At 54.7% G+C, this 18,369-nt stretch overlaps 1 protein-coding gene across 4 annotated transcripts in view; it reads left to right on the top strand.

The window, feature by feature from the left end:
- Positions 1–1,684: 1,684 nt before the first annotated feature.
- Bcar1 (BCAR1 scaffold protein, Cas family member) overlaps positions 1,685–18,369 on the top strand; it is a 38,890-nt gene continuing 22,205 nt past the window's right edge. For 2 of the 4 annotated variants that reach the window (XM_071604422.1, XM_027933154.2), the window contains exon 1: positions 1,685–1,826. In XM_071604422.1, the coding sequence (XP_071460523.1) occupies positions 1,815–1,826 (12 nt within the window). In that variant the 5' untranslated portion in view covers positions 1,685–1,814. Of the gene's footprint in view, positions 1,827–2,528; positions 2,694–15,360; positions 15,515–18,369 lie in introns of those variants that run through there. The other 2 variants (XM_071604421.1, XM_027933155.2) reach the window with 2 other exon arrangements.

Genomic DNA, 18,369 nt, shown 5'->3' with positions numbered 1-18,369 from the left:
GGGTGGGCACGAGCAGGGCCATGTGCCAAACACACACAGAGCACCCTTTGAGGAGGTGGCAGCTGTCAGCCCAGACCCCACCCCTCCACTTGCTGTGGCCCCGCCTGCCCCCTCCAGCAATACCCTGCTGAGTACTGGGCTAGGGACACAGAGATGCTCAACTGGGACCCCTCACTCCAGGGATGAAGGGGACAACCTTGCTCAATCAGAGCAGAAAGGGACCTCGAATCAGTCCTAGAACTAGGATCTGGGTATGGTGGCAGGACTTGATGTCCCCTTTCTAAGACATCTTGTATTCTCTTCATGGCAGGTGGCCACCATCAGAACTTTTTCAGAACCATCCTGGGGAGGAGACCAATGCTATCCCACCCCTCATGGAAGAAGGCTGAAAGCCTTCTAAACTTCAAGGGATGATCTGCTGATGGGGAATGTAAAGGTCTGGGGTGCTGGGGCCAGCCCTGGGGAAGTCAGCACCCCCATTTCTGCTTCCAACATCCAATCACCTTGGGCCTCTTGCCACTGCACAGCTGGTAGACTAAAGAGCCTGTTCAGATCCACAGTGCACCCAGAGATACTTCCTAAGGGGCTAGAGTTCCCTGTCCACAATCCAGATCCCCCATGAGCCAAGGATGCTGCCAATTAGCCTCATGGAAATGGCTCTGTCTTTCCTTCCCTGGGTGGTCATGAGGGCTTACCTCTAGGAGCTGCCCTTGGCCAGTTCCCCTATCTGATCCCCGCTTGGTCTTGGTCCTCACCCTCCCAGGGCAACTGGCAGCTACTATCCTGTGTCTCTCCTTGGCCTGAAAGTCCACCTACCCCCAAGCAGGAGCAGGCTGTATGGGGTGGGTAGCAGAATGGCCCCTGATTCTTTCGGCCTTTTGGTAGCTGAAGGATCTAAGAATAATATGGAAGCAGCAAGGGAGGTGGAGGGATGATGATGAACATGTATGTGCTCCCTGCTTGCTCCCCACCATGTTTGCCGAAGAATGGCTGAAGAATGGAGGTGTGTAACCTGGGTAAAGGAAGGCTCAGGTCCGTGTGTGCCAGGCTTCAAGCATCTGAAGGGCTGGCCCGCCACGCAGGGATGGCTGTGGGTGGGCCCATAGGTGAGGGTTACCAGGAGACAGGATCCTCCCTAAAAACGTCCAGATCCGTCTGGTGGACCCAAGGATGGGCCAGTCTGCTCCCGGGGAGTCAGGAGCTCCCTTGTCCTGGGAATGTGGCCAGAGGAGCCCTGGGCGGCGCCGTGGGGCGTATCAGGGATCCCTGGGTTCCCTCTGCGCTGGGGGAAGACAAAAGGGTTCTAAGTCTTGCTCCGCTGACCTGCTATCGCCTTTAGCCGAGCCCAGCCCCACCCCCGTCTACGACCGGACACCGGGACTGGGAGCCCGGCCAGGGCCGCGGGATAGGCGCCCAGCACCCGGGATGTGCCGTGGGCGGAGGTTCTGGCCTCCAGAAAAGGTTGGGCGGACATGAGATGAGGCGTCTGGAGGTGGTCCTCCAAGGAGGGATAAGGTGTGGGGACCGGGCCTCCTCGCCGCGTTGGGCCGACAGAAAAATGCCGGGGTCCGGGGTCCTCGCCTTTAACTCAGCCCGCCGCACAGCAGCCGGGAGGGGGCGGGGCGGGGCGGGCGGCGCATGCGCGGTGCGGGCTGGAGCTGCCGGACCGTCCGGCCGCCGGGAGCGCGCAGGAGCCCGCGGGCAGCCTCCAGAGCCCCGGCACCCCGCGCCGGGGGCTGTGAGCGGCGCGGGCGGACCCAAGCCCCCAGCCTGCCGGCGCCGCTGCCCGCTGGGCCCCGGGAGCAGCGGCCACGATGTCTGTGCCGGTGAGTACCGATGCCGCCCGGGACCCCGGGTCCGCCGCCCCCCTGGCCCGCTGTCCCCGGCCCGGCCTGCAACCTTTAGCTGCCGGCTGAGGCCTAATGCCGCGGGGACAGCCAGACTGGGGGTCGCTCCATCTGGTCTTTCTCGCGCAGGGGTCGGGCGACAGGTTGGGGGCGTCTCCCCCACGCCCTCCTCTCTGTCTCTGCCTTTTCATCAGCTTCCAGGAGAGACGGGTCGGCTGGGGGTCTGTGCTGTCGCCTCGGGAAGCCCCCCAGGACGGCTGGGTCGGTAGGGGTCTTTGTTGCCCCCACTGGGACACCTGGGCCAGGCAGGAGCCTGTACAGTCCCGCTGGAATTCTCACCCGGATGGCCAGGCCTAGTCGGGAGGGATCTTTGTCGGTCCCCTGAACCAAAGTCCAGGTCTGGGCTGGGTGAGGGTTGGGGAGGTCTGTGCTGACCCCCAGAAAACTCCCTTGGATAGTTGCCCTGTTGTGCTTCTATGTCTCCACCAGGATGGCCAGGCCTGGGTCAAAGTCTGTCCTGTCTCCAGAGACAGCCGTTTCTCACCCTTGCCCTGGCTGATCCACTTACTTTCCGGGAAGTTTTGCTCCCTGGCTGAACCTCGAGGCCCCTGAGACCAGCAGCTTCCTCCCTTCAATCTATGAGTCTTCTCTTCCTGATACCCCCTTTTCCTGGCCCAACAGGTGGCTTTGGGCAGCCCCCAGACCATGGCTGTACGTTCCGCAGATGGGACAGCATCCCTAGACTTCTGGGTCTCACCTCCTGAGGGTGGCAAGTGATCCTGGCTATCTGGGGTGACCAGGCCTCACATACAGGCCCCAGCCCACTTTACAGATGGACAGACTGAGGTGGGAATCTGTACTCTGCTTCTTGCCAGAGGGGGCACCATTTGCCTGGGAGAGCTGTGGCCTCCAGCCATTGTTTCTCTGCTGAGTCAGGGGCTTTTCCCTCTGACAGGAAGAGGCAATAAGCCAGAGCCCTGCCCAGCCTGGCCTTGTTTCTGGAATTGCTTCTCACCCGAGAGACCCCATCCTTTTGGTGAAGCAGACAGTTGGGGCTTCCTGGCAGGCAAGTGGTCTCTTAATTAACTATTTTAAAGTGTATGGAGATTACTGGAGGAGAGATGCTGTGTAAATTCAAAGCACTGTTATTATGGAATTAAAGATCCCAGCTCCTGCCCACCTCCAGAAGCGGTAATGCAGAATTACAGATGAAAAATTAGGGCTTCCAGGCCGAGCTGATGTGAACCCCCCCATCCCATCTGTTCTGGTTCAGAGCATAATTGCCTCATTTCCAAAAAGAAAAGATAGAAAATGCCTGCCCAGACCCTCTTCTGCTCTGCTTTCCTGCAGAGCTCTGGATCTGCCTGGGCTAGAGCATTAGGGCCCAACTAGCTCTGCCTCTGTGAACACTGTTCAGAAAAATAAAGTGGACCCCCACCTCCAGGTCTGCTTAAGGGCCAAGGTCCCTAGGGCAGTGGTAAATGGGAATGCCACTCTGGCCACATGGTAGCCTGGTCAGGCCTTTTGGGGAGACCTACATTTGATTTGGTTGTCCATAATCAGTGCAAAGCTCTGGATGCGGAGTCTGGAATTGCATGCAGCCCACTTGTCTCATGGGACTTTGGGCAGCTGTCCTTAAATCTGCCTTGGGTGCCCCATCTATAACTAGAGAGGGTGGCAGATTGGGTGGGACCTGGACAGATAGGTATAACTGGAGAACTGCAGTTGAGGTCAACTAATCTGCCCCCCATTATGGCCTGCTCCAAGTCACTCCCCACCTTCTTGCTTATAGTCACAGCCCTCATGCATTCTGCAGAGGGTGGCTGAGCTGTCAGATCACCTGGTATCTCCTAGGACCTTGGGTAGTGTATAAGAATAGTAGGACTAGAAGTTAATTTTTGGAGCAGAAGATTATTTTCATGTGCTGGGGAGGTCCTATGGAGGCTTCCAGACTAAGCTGCTTGCTCAAGCCCTGCTCTTGGAACCCAGAGTGGTAACTGCCCATGTGGTGCTCAGGGACACGTTTGGGTTTTAAGCATACCCGCTCATTTGGGCAATCTTTTTCTGGATAGGGCTGACGCAGGCACTTTGACCCACAGAAATTACAAGATGCTTCCGAACGGGATGGGAGGTGATGGCAGGGAGAGAAGACATTGGGATGGGTCATTTTGAGCTGGGTATGACTCCCTGGGTTTTTAAGCAGGCCTTGTGCTAAGTAAGGATCTCACTTGCTATTTGACTCCTGTGGAGTTGTTGGCTGGAGAGGAGAAGGTACCACAGTGTCCCTGCCCCCCTGCTAAGTGCTCCTTACTCTGCTGGGAGCCAAAATCAGTGCTTTGGCAGTGCCTGGACATTCTTTTCCTGGTTGTTCTCTAATATATGCTTTCCTCTTGAGCATGGCTGTCCAGTGCCCTGGATAGTACCTCCCAGTTGGCAGTTCACACTTAGAAATGGCCTACCTTTGATGTCTAGCCAGTACTGGGATAGGATCTGTTCAGGAGTGGCAAGATGCTTACTGTGCTGTCACTGTCAGGAAGGAGGCCACCTCCAGCTTGCAGAGAAATGCCCTGAAGTCTCTTTTTGCCTCATTTCCTGTGATGAAATAGTGGTGTTCCTCCCACCCCTCCTGTGCTCCTTTACCAAGGGATGGGTCTTTTCAAGGGATGCATATGCTGACTTGTGTGGAACATGTCCTGTGTGCCAGGCATGGGCTGGGCCTCCCAGGCTCAGGGATGACCCATGTCTTGCCAGGGTCCCATGGCCAGTGAGAGAGTTGGAATCAGGGCAGGAGCCAACTGGAATCAGTCAGAATCTAAAGCCATAAAGTGACCATCATCCTGCGTGGCCTCTGTAATTGCAGAGGCTACAGCCTGTTGAGATGTTGACAGGCCAAGACTGCTAAGAGCCTAATACTCTGCTTGCGGCCTTCCAGGCATGAGTTTGTGTAACCCCTTTAGTGCCCCTGGGAAGCAGGCAGCTTGCCTGGTGCTATGTAGCAAGGTTGGTCTAGTCCTGACCAGCCCAGCAGTGGCCAGGGCTTGGTATCTGGTTGAACTGCTGCCAGTGTTACTGGGGTGACCTCTGTGCCTGGCTCTGTACCAGCAGGTGCCATGTGTGGGAGGGCTGGCCAAGGAGCCAGGAGGGTCTGCCCTGGGGCTCACAGCTGGCCTGGGAAGCCAGGCAGTGGCCCTCTGAGGCTGTGTAGAAAGGGCTGAAGAGGGTAAGGTGGGAAGAAGCAGTGTCCAAGTCCAGAGTCTGCAGCTCAGTCCCCAAAGCCCCTTCCATACTCTCTCCTGCCACAGGCTTGGCTCTGCTTGCTCCTCTCTGGAGAAACCAAGGCCAGCCCTGTCCTTCTTCCCAGGTTGCTCCTGCTCAGCCATGCATCAACCCCCTGGGAAGCTCTCCTAGCCTTCATTTGTGATTGTGCATTTATTGGTGAGGTCATTCGGTTGCTGTCAGGCTGCTTCACAGGACTGCAGGCTTCATCAGGCGCAGGATCCACGCCCACCTGGCTCTTCACTCTCTCCTCAGGACTCCAGCTTGCCCCTGGCCATCTGCTGAGGGTGTGGAACCCCACCAGCCGTGGCTGCATTGTTGTGCAGAGCCTGGTATTTCAGCCACTGTCCTGGGAGACTTGGGGGCCAAGAGGGATCCCAGAGAATCTGCTTCAGGGTGGGAGGAGTGTTTGGTGGTTAAGGGTGAGAGGACTTTAGAATTTAGGGAGGCCCTAAGCAACTCAGTGAGACCCTATCTCTAAATAAAATATATATATATTTTTTTTCTTTAAAAATTTTTTTTTAATATTTATTTTTTTTTAGTTTTCGGCGGACACAACATCTTTGTTTGTATGTGGTGCTGAGGATCGAACCCGGGCCGCATGCATGCCAGGCGAGCCTGCTACCGCTTGAGCCACATCCCCAGCCCAATAAAATATATTTTTAAAAGGGGGATGGGCTGGGGATGTGGCTCAGTGGTTAAGCGCCTCTGGGTTCAATCCCTGTTACAAAAAAAAAAAAAAAAAAAAAGTGCTGATTCTGTGCCCTAAGTGAGAACCTTGATGTGCCTTAGTTCATCCTCTGTGTGATGGGAATGTTGATGGCACTGAGCCTTCAGGGTCTGGGGAGAACTTGGTGAGGGATGCACAATGCTTTTAGTAAGAATCTGCGGAGATTGTTATCCTTTCCTGCTGGGGCTTCTGACTCCTGTACAACAGGGTGGGGAAGGTTCCCAGGCAGTCTGCCTCATGCCTCTGTCATTCTCTGTGGCTTGCTCAGGGCCACCTCCAGTGGCCCTTCTTTTGAGGTGGCTGTAGTTCCAAGGTCTTAGTGGTGGAATGACCTTGGCTTCTTCCCTGCTCTGGCTCAGCCAGCAAGAACCCCCCTCCATATTCCCCCTCCCCACCAATCACAGGGCCTCACACATGCTAAGCAAGCTTCTATCACCCAGCCACATTCCCCCGCCCTAGGCACCCACCGCCCTAAAGCCTTGAGTGGGAGGTTGTTGTCATCACTTTGCCTACAGAGTAACAGAGTGCCATCTGGTAGGGCCACTAGCTGGCCCACTGCATCCCAGGCCAGGTCGATACTCTGCTCCCTGAGTAGGGCAGAGTGGAAGGTAGTAGAAGCCACTGGGGTGGTACAGATCTGTCCTTATCATGGTCTATAGCGGCCTGGCAAGGCACAGGGCAGACAGGGTACCACCTCATCCTATGGATCAGGCACTTTAAGGAGTACGCTCAAGGCTGTGACTGAGCACCTGCTGTAGGGGTGGGATGACCCTTGCACCTCCCACTTCCCTCCCTGGGTGTGAAGTTATTCTCTCTGTGGTTCACTGTGCCCCTCCTGCCCCCTCAGGCTCATCTTCAGCTCCCAGCTCTGGACTTGACTGCCTAACAGCTGTTGCTTGCTTTCACTGCATCCTGGCCAAACCCCTTTGTTTCTTTGTCTTCCTCTTAGTCACCCTTTGCTGTGGCATTGTCTCCCTCCCTCCAAGAAACTCAGCTGGGGTGGGTTAGGGACCTCAGTAAAGGTGCTGGAGGATGCCTGCTCTGGCAGGAGAGAGGGTCACAAGTTGCAGCTCTAAAATTAATCTCCTTTCTAGGAGGGATTAGAGGCTAAGGGGGCTTTTCAGTAATTTTAATTTATTACTTAAACTCTGCCAAATTCCAAGAAAGATTTGAAGCAGATTATAGTGGAAGACACAAATAGTCTGGACTCATCAAAAGATCCAGAACTATGTAATGTATTGGGAAAGAGGAAAGATTATTCCAGAAAGTCCAGGCTAATTAGGCATAAAAATTTAATTTTAAGCTCCCTGACAGCCAGGGAAAAAGAATTGCAATACCTATTTTTTTTTTTAATTCTGAAATTGTATATAATGCCATGCATTTTTCTTCTGTGATTTTTTTTTTAAACCAGCTGAGACTCTTACGGAGTTATGTTAAATGTATAGCTGGATGAATTTTGACTAATGTAGACTCTTCCATGTAACCATTAGTGAAATCAAGATAATTAATGTCTCCATCACTTCAGAAAGTTCTTTTTTTTTTAATGCAGAGATTTTTTTTTAAAGGGAGAGAGAGACAGAGACAGAGACAGAGACAGAATTTTTTAATATTTATTTTTTAGTTTTCGGTGGACACAACATCTTTGTATGTGGTGCCGAGGATCGAACCCGGGCCGCACGCATGCCAGGTGAGCGCGCTACCGCTTGAGCCACATCCTCAGCCCCAGAAAGTTCTTAAAAGCCCCTTTGCAGTCAAGTGTCCCTACCTCATTTGGCAGCCACCATTCTGATTGCTATCACTGCCTTAAATTTGTCTGTTCCCCCACTCTACCCCCAGGATTGAACCCAGGGGTGCTCCACCATTGAGCTACATCTCAGCCCTTTTTTTTAAAAAAATATTTTTTAGTTATACATGGACACAATATCTTTATTTTGTTTATTCATTTTTATGTGGTGCTGAGGATTGAACCCAGTGCCTCACATGTGTGAGGCAAGCGCTCTGCCACTGAGCCACAACCCCAGCCCATCTTGGCCCTTTGATTTTTTTTCTTTCAAGACAGGGTCTTGCTAAGTTGCAGAGGCTGGCCTCATATGTACTGTCCTCCTGCCTCAGCCTTCCAAGTTGCTGTGATTACAGGTGTGCCTGGCAGATTTGACTATTTTTGAACTCTACATAAGTAGGAACATGTAGTAGGTACTCTTTTGGATCTGGCTTCTTTTTTCAGCCTGATGGTTTTGAGATTTTCATCCATGTGGTGGTATTGATAGTTTGCTCTGTTTTGTTGCTGAGAGGTGTTTCCTTTGTGAATATGTCACAGTGCATTGATCTACTCCCTTGCTGATGGATTGCTGTCGCTATCTTTTGTGTACTGTGTATCTTTAAGTACCAGAACACTGTCAGAGGTTGGTTTAATATCTTGTTTCAGTGTTTTATAAAACCTGATATCCAATCATACAGCCTTGAGGCATGCCTTGAGAGTTATCTGGGCTCCCAAATCCTGAATTTTCCAAAGTAACATGATTGCTTAGAAAGGGGTGTAATGACGCTCTTCCCGGTTCACAGCCCTCTCCAGTTGTCTCCACTCCTCAGTTACCTGGCAGGTTAACCTTAGCCATTTGAGGCATGTGCATTTTTTCCAGCCTACCCCCCTCCCCCAGGTCCTGGCTGTGAGGACTTCAAAGAGATCAGGAGGTGGGAGAGAATGCAGCCTATCCTGAGAGCTATGTCCCACCCTCTCTCCTTAGTCTCTACTGGCCTACTGAGATGCCCTACTAGTCAGATACTCTAGGGTGCCCCTGCTTCAACCATGGGAGCCCCAAGCCCAGCAGAAGAAGCCAAGCCTGGGGAGGGAGTGTTGAGAGCTGTTCTTTGGGCGCCTAAAGTGTCTCTTCACACTGAAGGAAGGAGTGGGCTCGCCTGTGCTATTTTTTTACCAGTCTTTACTGTTACTTTTTTTTTCTGCATAATGAGCCTTAGCAAAAGATTCACACATCTGCTCAAATACCACCTCCTCAGAGAGGCCCCCCAAGTACCTTGTGTAAAACAACCCCTCCCCATCAGTCCGCTGCTGTCTGCTTTGTTCTCCCACAGAGTCCTTGTTACCACAGATATGTGTGATTAGCTGTTCATAATGTCCTGCACCCCGGCAGCCCAGGGTATAAGTTCCCTGAGGACGGGACTATTTGCGCAGCAGTATTCTAGTGTGATGCGTAGTGTGCAGTGGATACTCAGTCTGTAGGTATGAATGACAGAGATAGACCCCATAAGCAGCATCCTAGAACCTGGTTCTAGGGAGACCCTGCCCACCCCCTGTATTGGCTTGTGGATTTGAGGGCAACCAAACTCCAAGGAAGGATTTTGCCCCTGAGCCTCAGATGAGGTTTGGGGGAAGAAGAAGGAATCACAGAGCACCTGAGGAGGGAGTTCTTTGCAGGTGGGGAGAGCCGGGAGGTCTTGGGGAATAGACTTAACAGGGTATACTTGTGCATGTAGTATGGTCCAGGGGAGGGATTGTGCCCATCAGGGTGGCACTGGACATGTGACAGTGTGGGGTATTGATGTGCTGCTGGCAGCATGCCTTCGGGGTGTTACCATCCCGTGTGCAGCCCAGACACACCACCCTTCTCAGGGTCTGGGATAGCACAGCTGCTGTCAGGGATTACATTTAACAGATGTGCAAACTGAGCCTCGGAGAGGGGCAGTGACTAACTGGAGGTCCCACAGCTAGCTGGAATCATTGTCTGCTCCTGTCCTTATAGACTAAAGGTAAGCAAAAGCTTGGGACTGGATCTCCTGGGGCAAATGGAACCTCTCTATAGGCTAGAACAGGCTCAGGTGGGATGACTGCATTACGTCCAAGGAAAGAAAGCATTGCTTTCCCAGTGGCTGCTATAGCTCTGCCTTCTGTATATCCACTCTTACCTGTATTCCCATTCCAGAGGCCCCAGGTCCCCTCCTATGAACCTGCTGGTCCCTTGCCCTACTAACCCCAGCCCAATGGCAGGGAACACAGTTCTGCCCCTCTGTGGGTATTTGTGGGTATGGGCACTGTGTTTGATGGAAGCAGCCTGGGGTGGGCAGCAGATGGCTTGTGAAGCCACCCCCCTCTGCCTGATCTGCTGGGGCTGGTTGCCATGGGAAAGGCAAGAGCAGATGGCCAGGCTGGGGAGGCCTCTTGACCACACCCTGTCCCTGCCCACCCAGCCTGTCAAACAGAGGAGAAAGGCAGCTACCAGCAGCTGAGCTTTCTCTGAAGACAGGGACCTGCCCCACCCCATGCCCCTCCTTCTGCCTTGTTCCTCTCTTCCCCAAGGCCGTTTTTACTCTGCAGGCAGTGTTGAGGGGCTGCCTCTGCCATGGAGCAAGGCTGCAGGGGCCAGATCTCAGTCAGCAGGGAGGGTAGTACATAGGTCCCGGCCTCCTCATTCCATACACATGTGCGGGCAGCTGTGGCAGCACCCTGCTGGAGGGGAGAGGGAAGTGGGAGATGGGCAAGGAAGGTGCAGAAGAGAAAGGGAAACAGCCAGGCACAGTGGTGCACACCTGTAATCTCAGTGACTCAGGAGGCTGAGGCAGGAGGATCACAAGTATGTGGCCAGTCTAGGCAACTTAGTGACACCCTGACTCAAAATAAAAAGGGCTGAGGATGTAGCTCAGTGGTAGAGCACTCCTGGGTTTAATCCCTAGTACAGAGAGGTGGGGGGAGGGAAGGGGGACAGAAAGCGGGGAAACAGACCACCATGGTGATCACCCTGGGTGGGGCGCAGAGCTTCTGAGCATTGCTTGGCTGCCATACTAGCCCCCTGAAGCTTGGGCCCCCTAGGCACAGCACCCACCCTGAGGCAGACACCTCCCTGTGGGTGCCTCTGCTACTTTTTATTTTTCACATTAGAAAAACAATGAAAATAACTGGGAGAGTTGTGCTGCCCCTTCTGGGAAGCACCTGAAGGGAGAAGCTAGAGCTGTATGGTCTGTGGGAGGCACTGGGTGTACTGGGATCCTTGAAGAGCAGAGGGTGGAAAGTTGTTTATGGCTGACAGCTCTGACACCACCCTGAGAGTGCGTACTCTGCTCTGTCTGGGTACACCCCTGGGATGCTGGGCTGGGGGGCCATGGTATGAGCTCTGGTGTTCTTGGCCATGTGAGCTGGCTGAGGCACTGCCCTTTGAGCCTCTGGCTAGTGGTAGTTTCATCCTGGTCCCCAGGGCAGCAGCAAGGACTCTGCTCTTGTGCCACCTCACCTCTTCTCTGTGCCATCTGTAAGAGTCCGTGTACCCTCTCCCACGTTTGAACTTGCCACTCCGAGTGGCCAGCCCAGGGGAAGGCACTCAGCCTCCAGCCTTGGGAAACCTTTTCCTGCTGCTGTTCCCAGAGCTGGCCATCCGCTGACCGGCCAGCTCACCTCCTGCTTCTGAGAAGACCAAGGCTTCAGAAAGGGAAGGGGCTATACACCATCATATTGTGCATGTCATTTTAGGCCTGATCTCACTTGTTGGAAGCATTTTCCTGCATTATTTTGGTCTTTGAAAGTGGCCCTCTCTACAGTAGCATGATCTTCCTTGGGGAGTGTGGTTTGTCTAGCCTTCCCCTGGAGCTGGGCATTTACACTGTGCCCCTCCCATCCTGCTGGTATCAATGGTTCAGTGGACATTGTTGGGCATCAAGCAAGAGTGCAGTGGGTCTGTACTGAAGGCAAGATCTGAGAGAGCCCAGAGCATGAACCCTGCCTGGGGCTCTTCTCCCTACTTGGGATCCAGCATGAGCAGCAGCAGCTCCCTTCCCAGTGAACCCTTTAATGACAGTGAGAACCAGGGTCCTCATGTGCTGGGCCCACCATGTTCCCTGCACAGATGATGATTTCAGGCCCCAGGGGTTGGTGATATCTCCCCTTCAGGAGAGTGTTGGCACTGGTGCCAGGCCATGCTCCCACCACTGCCCTCCCTCCTCCAACATCATATCCCATCTCCTCAGCTGGGCCTCTCTCCTTTCTGCCAGTCCCACAGCCCATGTACCTGTGTGTGCCTGCACACATACACTGGGCATGACTTGACTATCCTCCTGTTCAGGAGACTGAATTACTCACCTGCACCAGTCTTTCCCACCAGGGCCACCTCTGAGGTCCCATCCAATCAACAGATATTTAATGTGCCCTCTTTGCCAATGGGCTAAACTTTAATGGGGGTGGGGGAGGTGTTGGCCCCCAGTGCAGAATTCAGTTTTGTTTGGGGATGGTGCTTAGGTGCTTAGGTCTCGGCTGCCTGTCCTTTGGGAGACTCAATGTGACTGGAGTCTGGCTTCAAGCCTGGAGTGCTACTGTCCCTAGGTTTCCTTCCTGCTGCAGGGTAGTCAGGGTGTGCTGAAATCTAGCAGCGCCCCCATACCCCTTTCTGGCTGCCTGCTCTCTCCCTTCTATGCCTGGGAATGTGTGGTATGAGGCTAGGGCCAGGACATCGAGTCTCACCCCTGTCACCTATAAAATGGGGCCAGTGGTAAAGCCCTTTATGGGGGATTGTTGTGGGCATTTGGCATAGGGCCAGTACAGAGGCTGTGCTGGGCGCCTGGGGTGCATCCTGTCAGTGCTCCTTGGCAGCTTGGGAGGCCAGACTGGGGTGGGGTGAGGTTCTGTTTCCCATATACCATGCACCTCAGCCAGAGCCTGTTCCCCCCTCTTACCACTTGCCTTGGAAGGGGCATCCCTCCCTATAACCCGCCTTCCCCACCTCCCCAAACAGTGGGACAAGGATCCTGGGGCCATCATCCAAAGCGGAAATACCATTCCAGGAGGCACAGGCTGGGAGGGGGGAGTTTAAGTAGAAAAGGAGCAAATTTTTGAAATGCCTGTGCCTGAGCCCAGTTCCCCTCCCCCTGCCTGCCCGCCCACACCAGCAGCCCCACCCCCAGTGCCACTTTAATCCAGCTCCAGAGAGGGGAGGGTCTCCCATTCCCAAGGTCCCACCTCCTTTCTGTATCTCCCTTCCTTGACAAGCTAGCCCCTTTGAGGGTCAGGCTTTTAGTATACCTGCCCATTCCCGCAGAGACCTTCAACCAGGAGGCCTACCAGCAGGATGCCAGTTGGCAGTGAGGCCTGGTCCTGCCCCTGCCCTCAGAAATAGAGATCCTGGGGACAAGCTGAAGACTGCCTTCAGCCTCCAACACTTCTTTCTGGTCCAGCTGGTTTAGACCACTCCCTGAGAGTCTGACCCACTCACTTCAGACTAAGGAGTTGGTAGCTGCACAAGGATAGGGTGTAGGAAGGCCAGAGGCACGGGTGCCTGGGGTCCAGCAGGAGGGGTGCCCTAGGCTGTGCTCTTGAGTGCTGGCTCCTCTTCTGTGGGGAAATGAACTATATTGGCGGGGCAGGGGGGCAGTCTTGGGGAGGGCAGAGTGTTGGCTGGTTATCCCCTTTTTCTCCAGAACTCCCGGGTCACTGCTCCTTACCTACCCTCATGCTGTGAGTTCTGGCCAGTGGGTTCCAAGCCAGAAAGCTCAGGCAGGTGCAGATGCCCCACTTTTCAGGAGAGGTGAGACCCGGGAACCTGTTTGAATCAGCTCTTCAGAAGACTTGTGAGAAGCCTGACTGTACAATACTTTACCATTTTATAGATGAGAAAGGAACCCAAGATGCAGAGGGTTGCCTAAATTGCAAATCTGGGTAGGGACTATGCGCTGAGCTCTGGGTGCCAAGTGCCTGTCAGATGGGAGGGGCTTGTGTGCATATCACAAGCCATGCCAGGGATTCTCTGCTGGGTGAAACAGGTCTACCCTAATGCTTCCAGGAGGTTCTAGATAGTGAGCACTTGCTCGCTGACTGTGAGGGTTCTGGCTGCTCTGGAACAGTTTCCATCCTAGACCTCCTTGCAGAGCATTGTGCATCGCTGGACTCTGGCATCCTGCTTTGCTGTGTGGGGTGGCAGTCACTGACCTGCAGCCTACCAAGGGGGCACTTAGGAGAGCCAAGACTTACTCAGGTGTTACTGGGGTGGTTTTACTTCTTCATTTCCAGTGAGTGCGTGCATGTGCGCGTGCGCGCACACACACACACACACACACACACACACACACGAGTTGGAGCAGGTTTCAGGGGAGTCCTGGGCACAGGTTTTATCCATGGCCAGGACTGACTCAAGAATGGAGGGGACAGGTCTCCTAGGGCAGACGTGAGAGCAGAGTAGGAGAATGCTGCTTCAGGGAGGCAGGGATCAGATCAGGTCTCTGGTTCTTGAGTTCCTTGTTGCTATGGCCAGGAGCACATAGGTTGGGGGTGGGTAGGACAGGATGAGCCTTGGCCCTGCTCCCTTTGGGCTTTTGGGGGCCGCCTGAGTCCCCGGAAGGTCGAGGAATGCGGGGGGAGGGGCAGTGCTGCCTATAAAAAAAGTCAGGTCAGGCCAGAGCTCCAATCTCCTTCCTTTGAGTCTTCATTTCCTGGGGTCCTCACACAGTCAAACTGTCCAAGGTCGTGTTGTAGTTATTGTTATTTTTCTGCAGGCTGGGGCATGCTCCCTCCCCATAACATCTAGATTCAGATCTGAGACGGATTATCTGATAGACACATGTGGAATGTCCAGGGTTTGGTGGGTGGGAAAGACAAAAGTTGATTTGAGGCCGGTGCCTGGAGGGAGGGAAGAGGGGACTGTGGCCCACCTATTATTGCTCTGGAGAAGGCAATCCTGACAGTCTTCCAGGAAGTGGAGGCTGTTTGAGTAGACAGACCTTCAAGAAAGGCATTTTCTGGGAGACCTGTATTTGGAGGGAAAGGGATATCCCTTGCAGTAGGTTTTGTTTTTTGTTTTGGTGTGTGTGTGTGTGTGTGTACACCAGGGATAGAACCACTGAGCCCCATTCCAGCCCTATTTTGTATTTTATTTAGAGACAGGGTCTCACTGAGTTGCTTAGTGCTTCTCTGTTGCTGAGGCTGGCTTTGAACTCGCGATCCTCCTTCCTCAATCTCCCGAGCCGCTGGGTGCAAGTTTTTGTTTTTTTTTTTTTTTAACATTTTTTTTAGTTGTAGTTGGACACAGTACCTTTATTTTATTTATTTTTATGGGGTGCTGAGGATCGAACCCAGGGCCTCACACATGCTAGGCGAGCCCGCTTTATTGTTGAGCCCCAACCCCAGCCAGGGGTTTTGTTATTTTTTTAATATAAATTTTTAGTTGTTGATGGACCTTTATTTATTCATTTATTATATGCAGGGCTGAGAATCGAACCCAGTGCCTTACACATGGTAGGCAAGCGCTCTAGAGCTGAGCCAGGACCCCAGCCCTTGCAGTAGGTTTTGAAGCCCGACACCGGACTGGGGCCTTGAGCCGAGGGGGGCTGTTCCACTGGGCAGGCTCGGGTTCGCGCGCTCCCGCGTCCCCCTCCCCTGCGCGCCTGAGCCCCCCGGGCAGGCGGCTCATTTGCATGGGAGCCTCAGCCGCCAATGGGCTCGCTTGGCCAGGCATGCCGGGAGCCTGGCTGGGCCGGCCTGGCCGCGGTGGCGGGCGGAGCTAGGTGGGACCGGCTCTGGGCGGCGAAGGCTGTGGTTGAGGCTGCCGGACCGGGAGCCGGGCCGGGGCGGCTGCGGCGCTCTCAGAACCCCGAGTACGAGGCCCGGGTTGCTCGGTGTGCGCTCTCTAGGGGAGCCGAGGCCTCCGGCCGGCGGGACACCATGAACTACCTGGTGAGTGCGGCAGACGCGGCCCGAGGTCTGCTCCCGGCCGTGGGGCGGGGTCCGCGCGCTTAGATGGGCTTGGCGAACCGGCTTCCTAGCGGCTGCCCTGCTCGCACCCGGGAGGGAAAGGGTTAAGCTAGTGGCATTTCCTGCCGGACCTGCGGGTCCTGGGAGCCGCTGGATACTCAGCGCTTCCCGACCGGGGCCCGCGGTCCCGCACCTATTCCTGCTCTGGCCGGGTGCTGGGAGGCAGGCACTGCGGAGGAGCCCAGAGCCAGTGGGCCTCGAGGGCAGTTGGAAGGGCTGGGCGCAGGGGCCGCCGGCCCGCAGGAAAGTTCCTGGATCCGGGAAAGTTGCTGGCGGACGGCCCGCTCTCCCTCTGCCGGTGGCTGCCTGCTGTGTGACCTTGGGCCTCTGCGCCCAGCCTCTGAGCCCTTTCCGCGACCGTGAGGAGGGGTCGGAGGTCCCTTGGGGTCGAGAAGTTGCACTTCCAGGCGGGGTGGCGGTTCGTACGTTGGTCTTTTGGTCGCTCGGAGGGTAGGGATTGAGGGCCGGACGAGCAAGTGCGTGGCGTCGTCTGGAGGTCGGCGCGGCGGGAGCTCCAGCCGGGGCCGGTTAATGATTCACCCCAGCCCGCCGGCGCTGGATTCCGGGAACCCGGGCGGTGCGCCGGGGCCTTTATCCGCCGGCTTTGCCAGAAGGTTTGGGGAGCCGGATCTCCAGCGGAGGGAGGCCAGGGCCGCACCTCGGGGATTCATGGCAGGGGCTAGTGCAGGCTGCGAAACGTAGACGTGGGGGCTCTGGGGTCCATGCTGGGGAATCCCTTGGCTCGACAACCTACAGAGCTAGGGTGTCCCTTTAGCGTACGCAGCCCCAGAATCCCAGCGTCCGCGGGGAGCCCGGGTATGGGCGGGGCTCCCTGCTCCCTGCTGCGTTGAAGGGTCGGGGAAGCCGGGATTTGCTGAGTAGTACACACGGGCAGGGAGCGGGCCGCTTAGGGCTGGGGTGGGGGCGTTTGGGGATTGAGAATTCCAGACTGGGGGCAGCAGCTCTCTTTTCCATCCACAAGGCTCCCATATAGGTGTTAAGAGCATTTGGTTTCCATTCTCTGCACCTCTGCGGTGGGCACTTCTGGGGGTTTGCTGTGGCTTTGGTCACCTTCACGGAAAGACCATGCATCTTTTCCTTGCGGATTTCAGCCAGTGAGGAGGTTTCCTACAGTCCTGGGCTGGAGGACACACCCTCCTTTCCCCAGGTGGAGAGTTGGCTGTTGGGGGCAGAGAGATGGCAGGACACAAGTGCAGGTGTGAGTGCTTGGAGGATCCGGGCCCAGGCGCAGGTGGAATCTGTAGGGAAGGGAGCCCTTGGGGAGGAGCTGCTGGCACACCCTCCTGGCATTAGCAACCACCTCCCTCTTGCTCTGGGCATAGAAGGAGCCCAGTGGGAGCAGGGTGGAGTCAGGGCAGGGCAGCCCCAGGTTCTGCCAGGAAAAATCACTTTTAGTTAGGGAAAGGAGGACTGGAGCCTCTGGCCATTACTGGTTCTGCTGAGCAGGAGGGTGAGCACTATGGGCTGGTATCATCTTTGTAGGGATAGCCAATAAAATGAAGTAAGGGCAGTGGTACTAGGGCCTCTTGTCTCCCTGGGAAAGGTCCCCAGACAGCTGCTCTCACCTCCCCCTCTGGATGGTGCAGAGGGGGGAGACTGAGGCACAGAGAAAGACATTCAGAACCTAGTTTCCATGTGCTGCACCCTATGTGCCTCCACTCCCTGTACCAGGATGGGGGAAGCTCTAGTCCTTGAGGCAGGTGAAACTGGGGCTGTCAACTTGGTGAGGTCCCTCTGGCTGCAAGTCTATGCCATTGTGGCCCCCTTCTGGTAGCATCCATTGTTTTCTTTTACCCTTGGCCTGGACAGTTCCCTCCCCTGCCCTCCAGAAGGTGTCCTAGAATAGGAGAGGCAGTATCAGAGTCAGACTTGAAGTGTGGGGAGCAGGATTGGGGGATGGGGATTGTTCTCCAGCAAAGACACTTGACAATTCTCTCTTCTTCATGGTCCATAGTGCCCAGATAAGGGTCTGCAGGGTGGTCTCACTCCAAGGGGGTGGAACTCTGCTCTCCATCTGACTCTTTCTGGTCCCTTGAATAGTGGGGAGAGACCCTGGCTCCACCTGTCTTACTGCTTCTATGTGAGGAATGGAGCAAAGGATGGGTTCTGAGGTGGGAGCAGTTCCCAGGCCTAGGCACAGGGCCCCATCCCCACATGCATTCCAGAAATCAGGGATTTGGTATGTTTTTTAAGCTGTAGAACCCTACTTTTTAAAAAAAATATATATGTATTTTTTCATTTTTTAGTTGTGGGTGGGTAATGCCTTTATTTATCTTTATGTGGGGCTGAGGCTCGAACCCAGTGCCTCACACACACTAGGCAAGTGCTCTACCACTGAGCCAGAACCCCAGCCCTAGAACCCTACTTTTTGTGACCTCTTCCTCTGTCCATGTTCAGGCAGATGGTGCTATGTTAGGGACTTCTAAAAGCTGTCATTTAGGCTTGGAGGTGTCCTAGTATAGGACACCTGAGTATCTGTCGCTCCACATCAGAGTGCCTGACGGTGCTGGGACACGACGAGGGCCATAGTGCCCAGATAAAGGTCTGCAGGGTGAGCTCCATGGGGCTTTAGATGTAAAGATGGAGAAACCAAGGTCTTGTACAGAGTAAAGTTCTTGCTGTCCCTTCTACATATGGCCCCAGACCCCTCCATGATGATAAATCTGGGGTTGAGGATTTACCCCTATTCTGGGCCTAGTGCTGTGCCTGAAGTAAAGGGTCTCATCATAAAAGTGAACTCCAGCCACAATCTCACA

This window comes from Marmota flaviventris, chromosome 18 (assembly GCF_047511675.1).
Source record: "Marmota flaviventris isolate mMarFla1 chromosome 18, mMarFla1.hap1, whole genome shotgun sequence".
NCBI lineage: Eukaryota > Metazoa > Chordata > Mammalia > Rodentia > Sciuridae > Marmota > Marmota flaviventris.
This window is presented reverse-complemented; position numbering and strand designations above follow the sequence as displayed.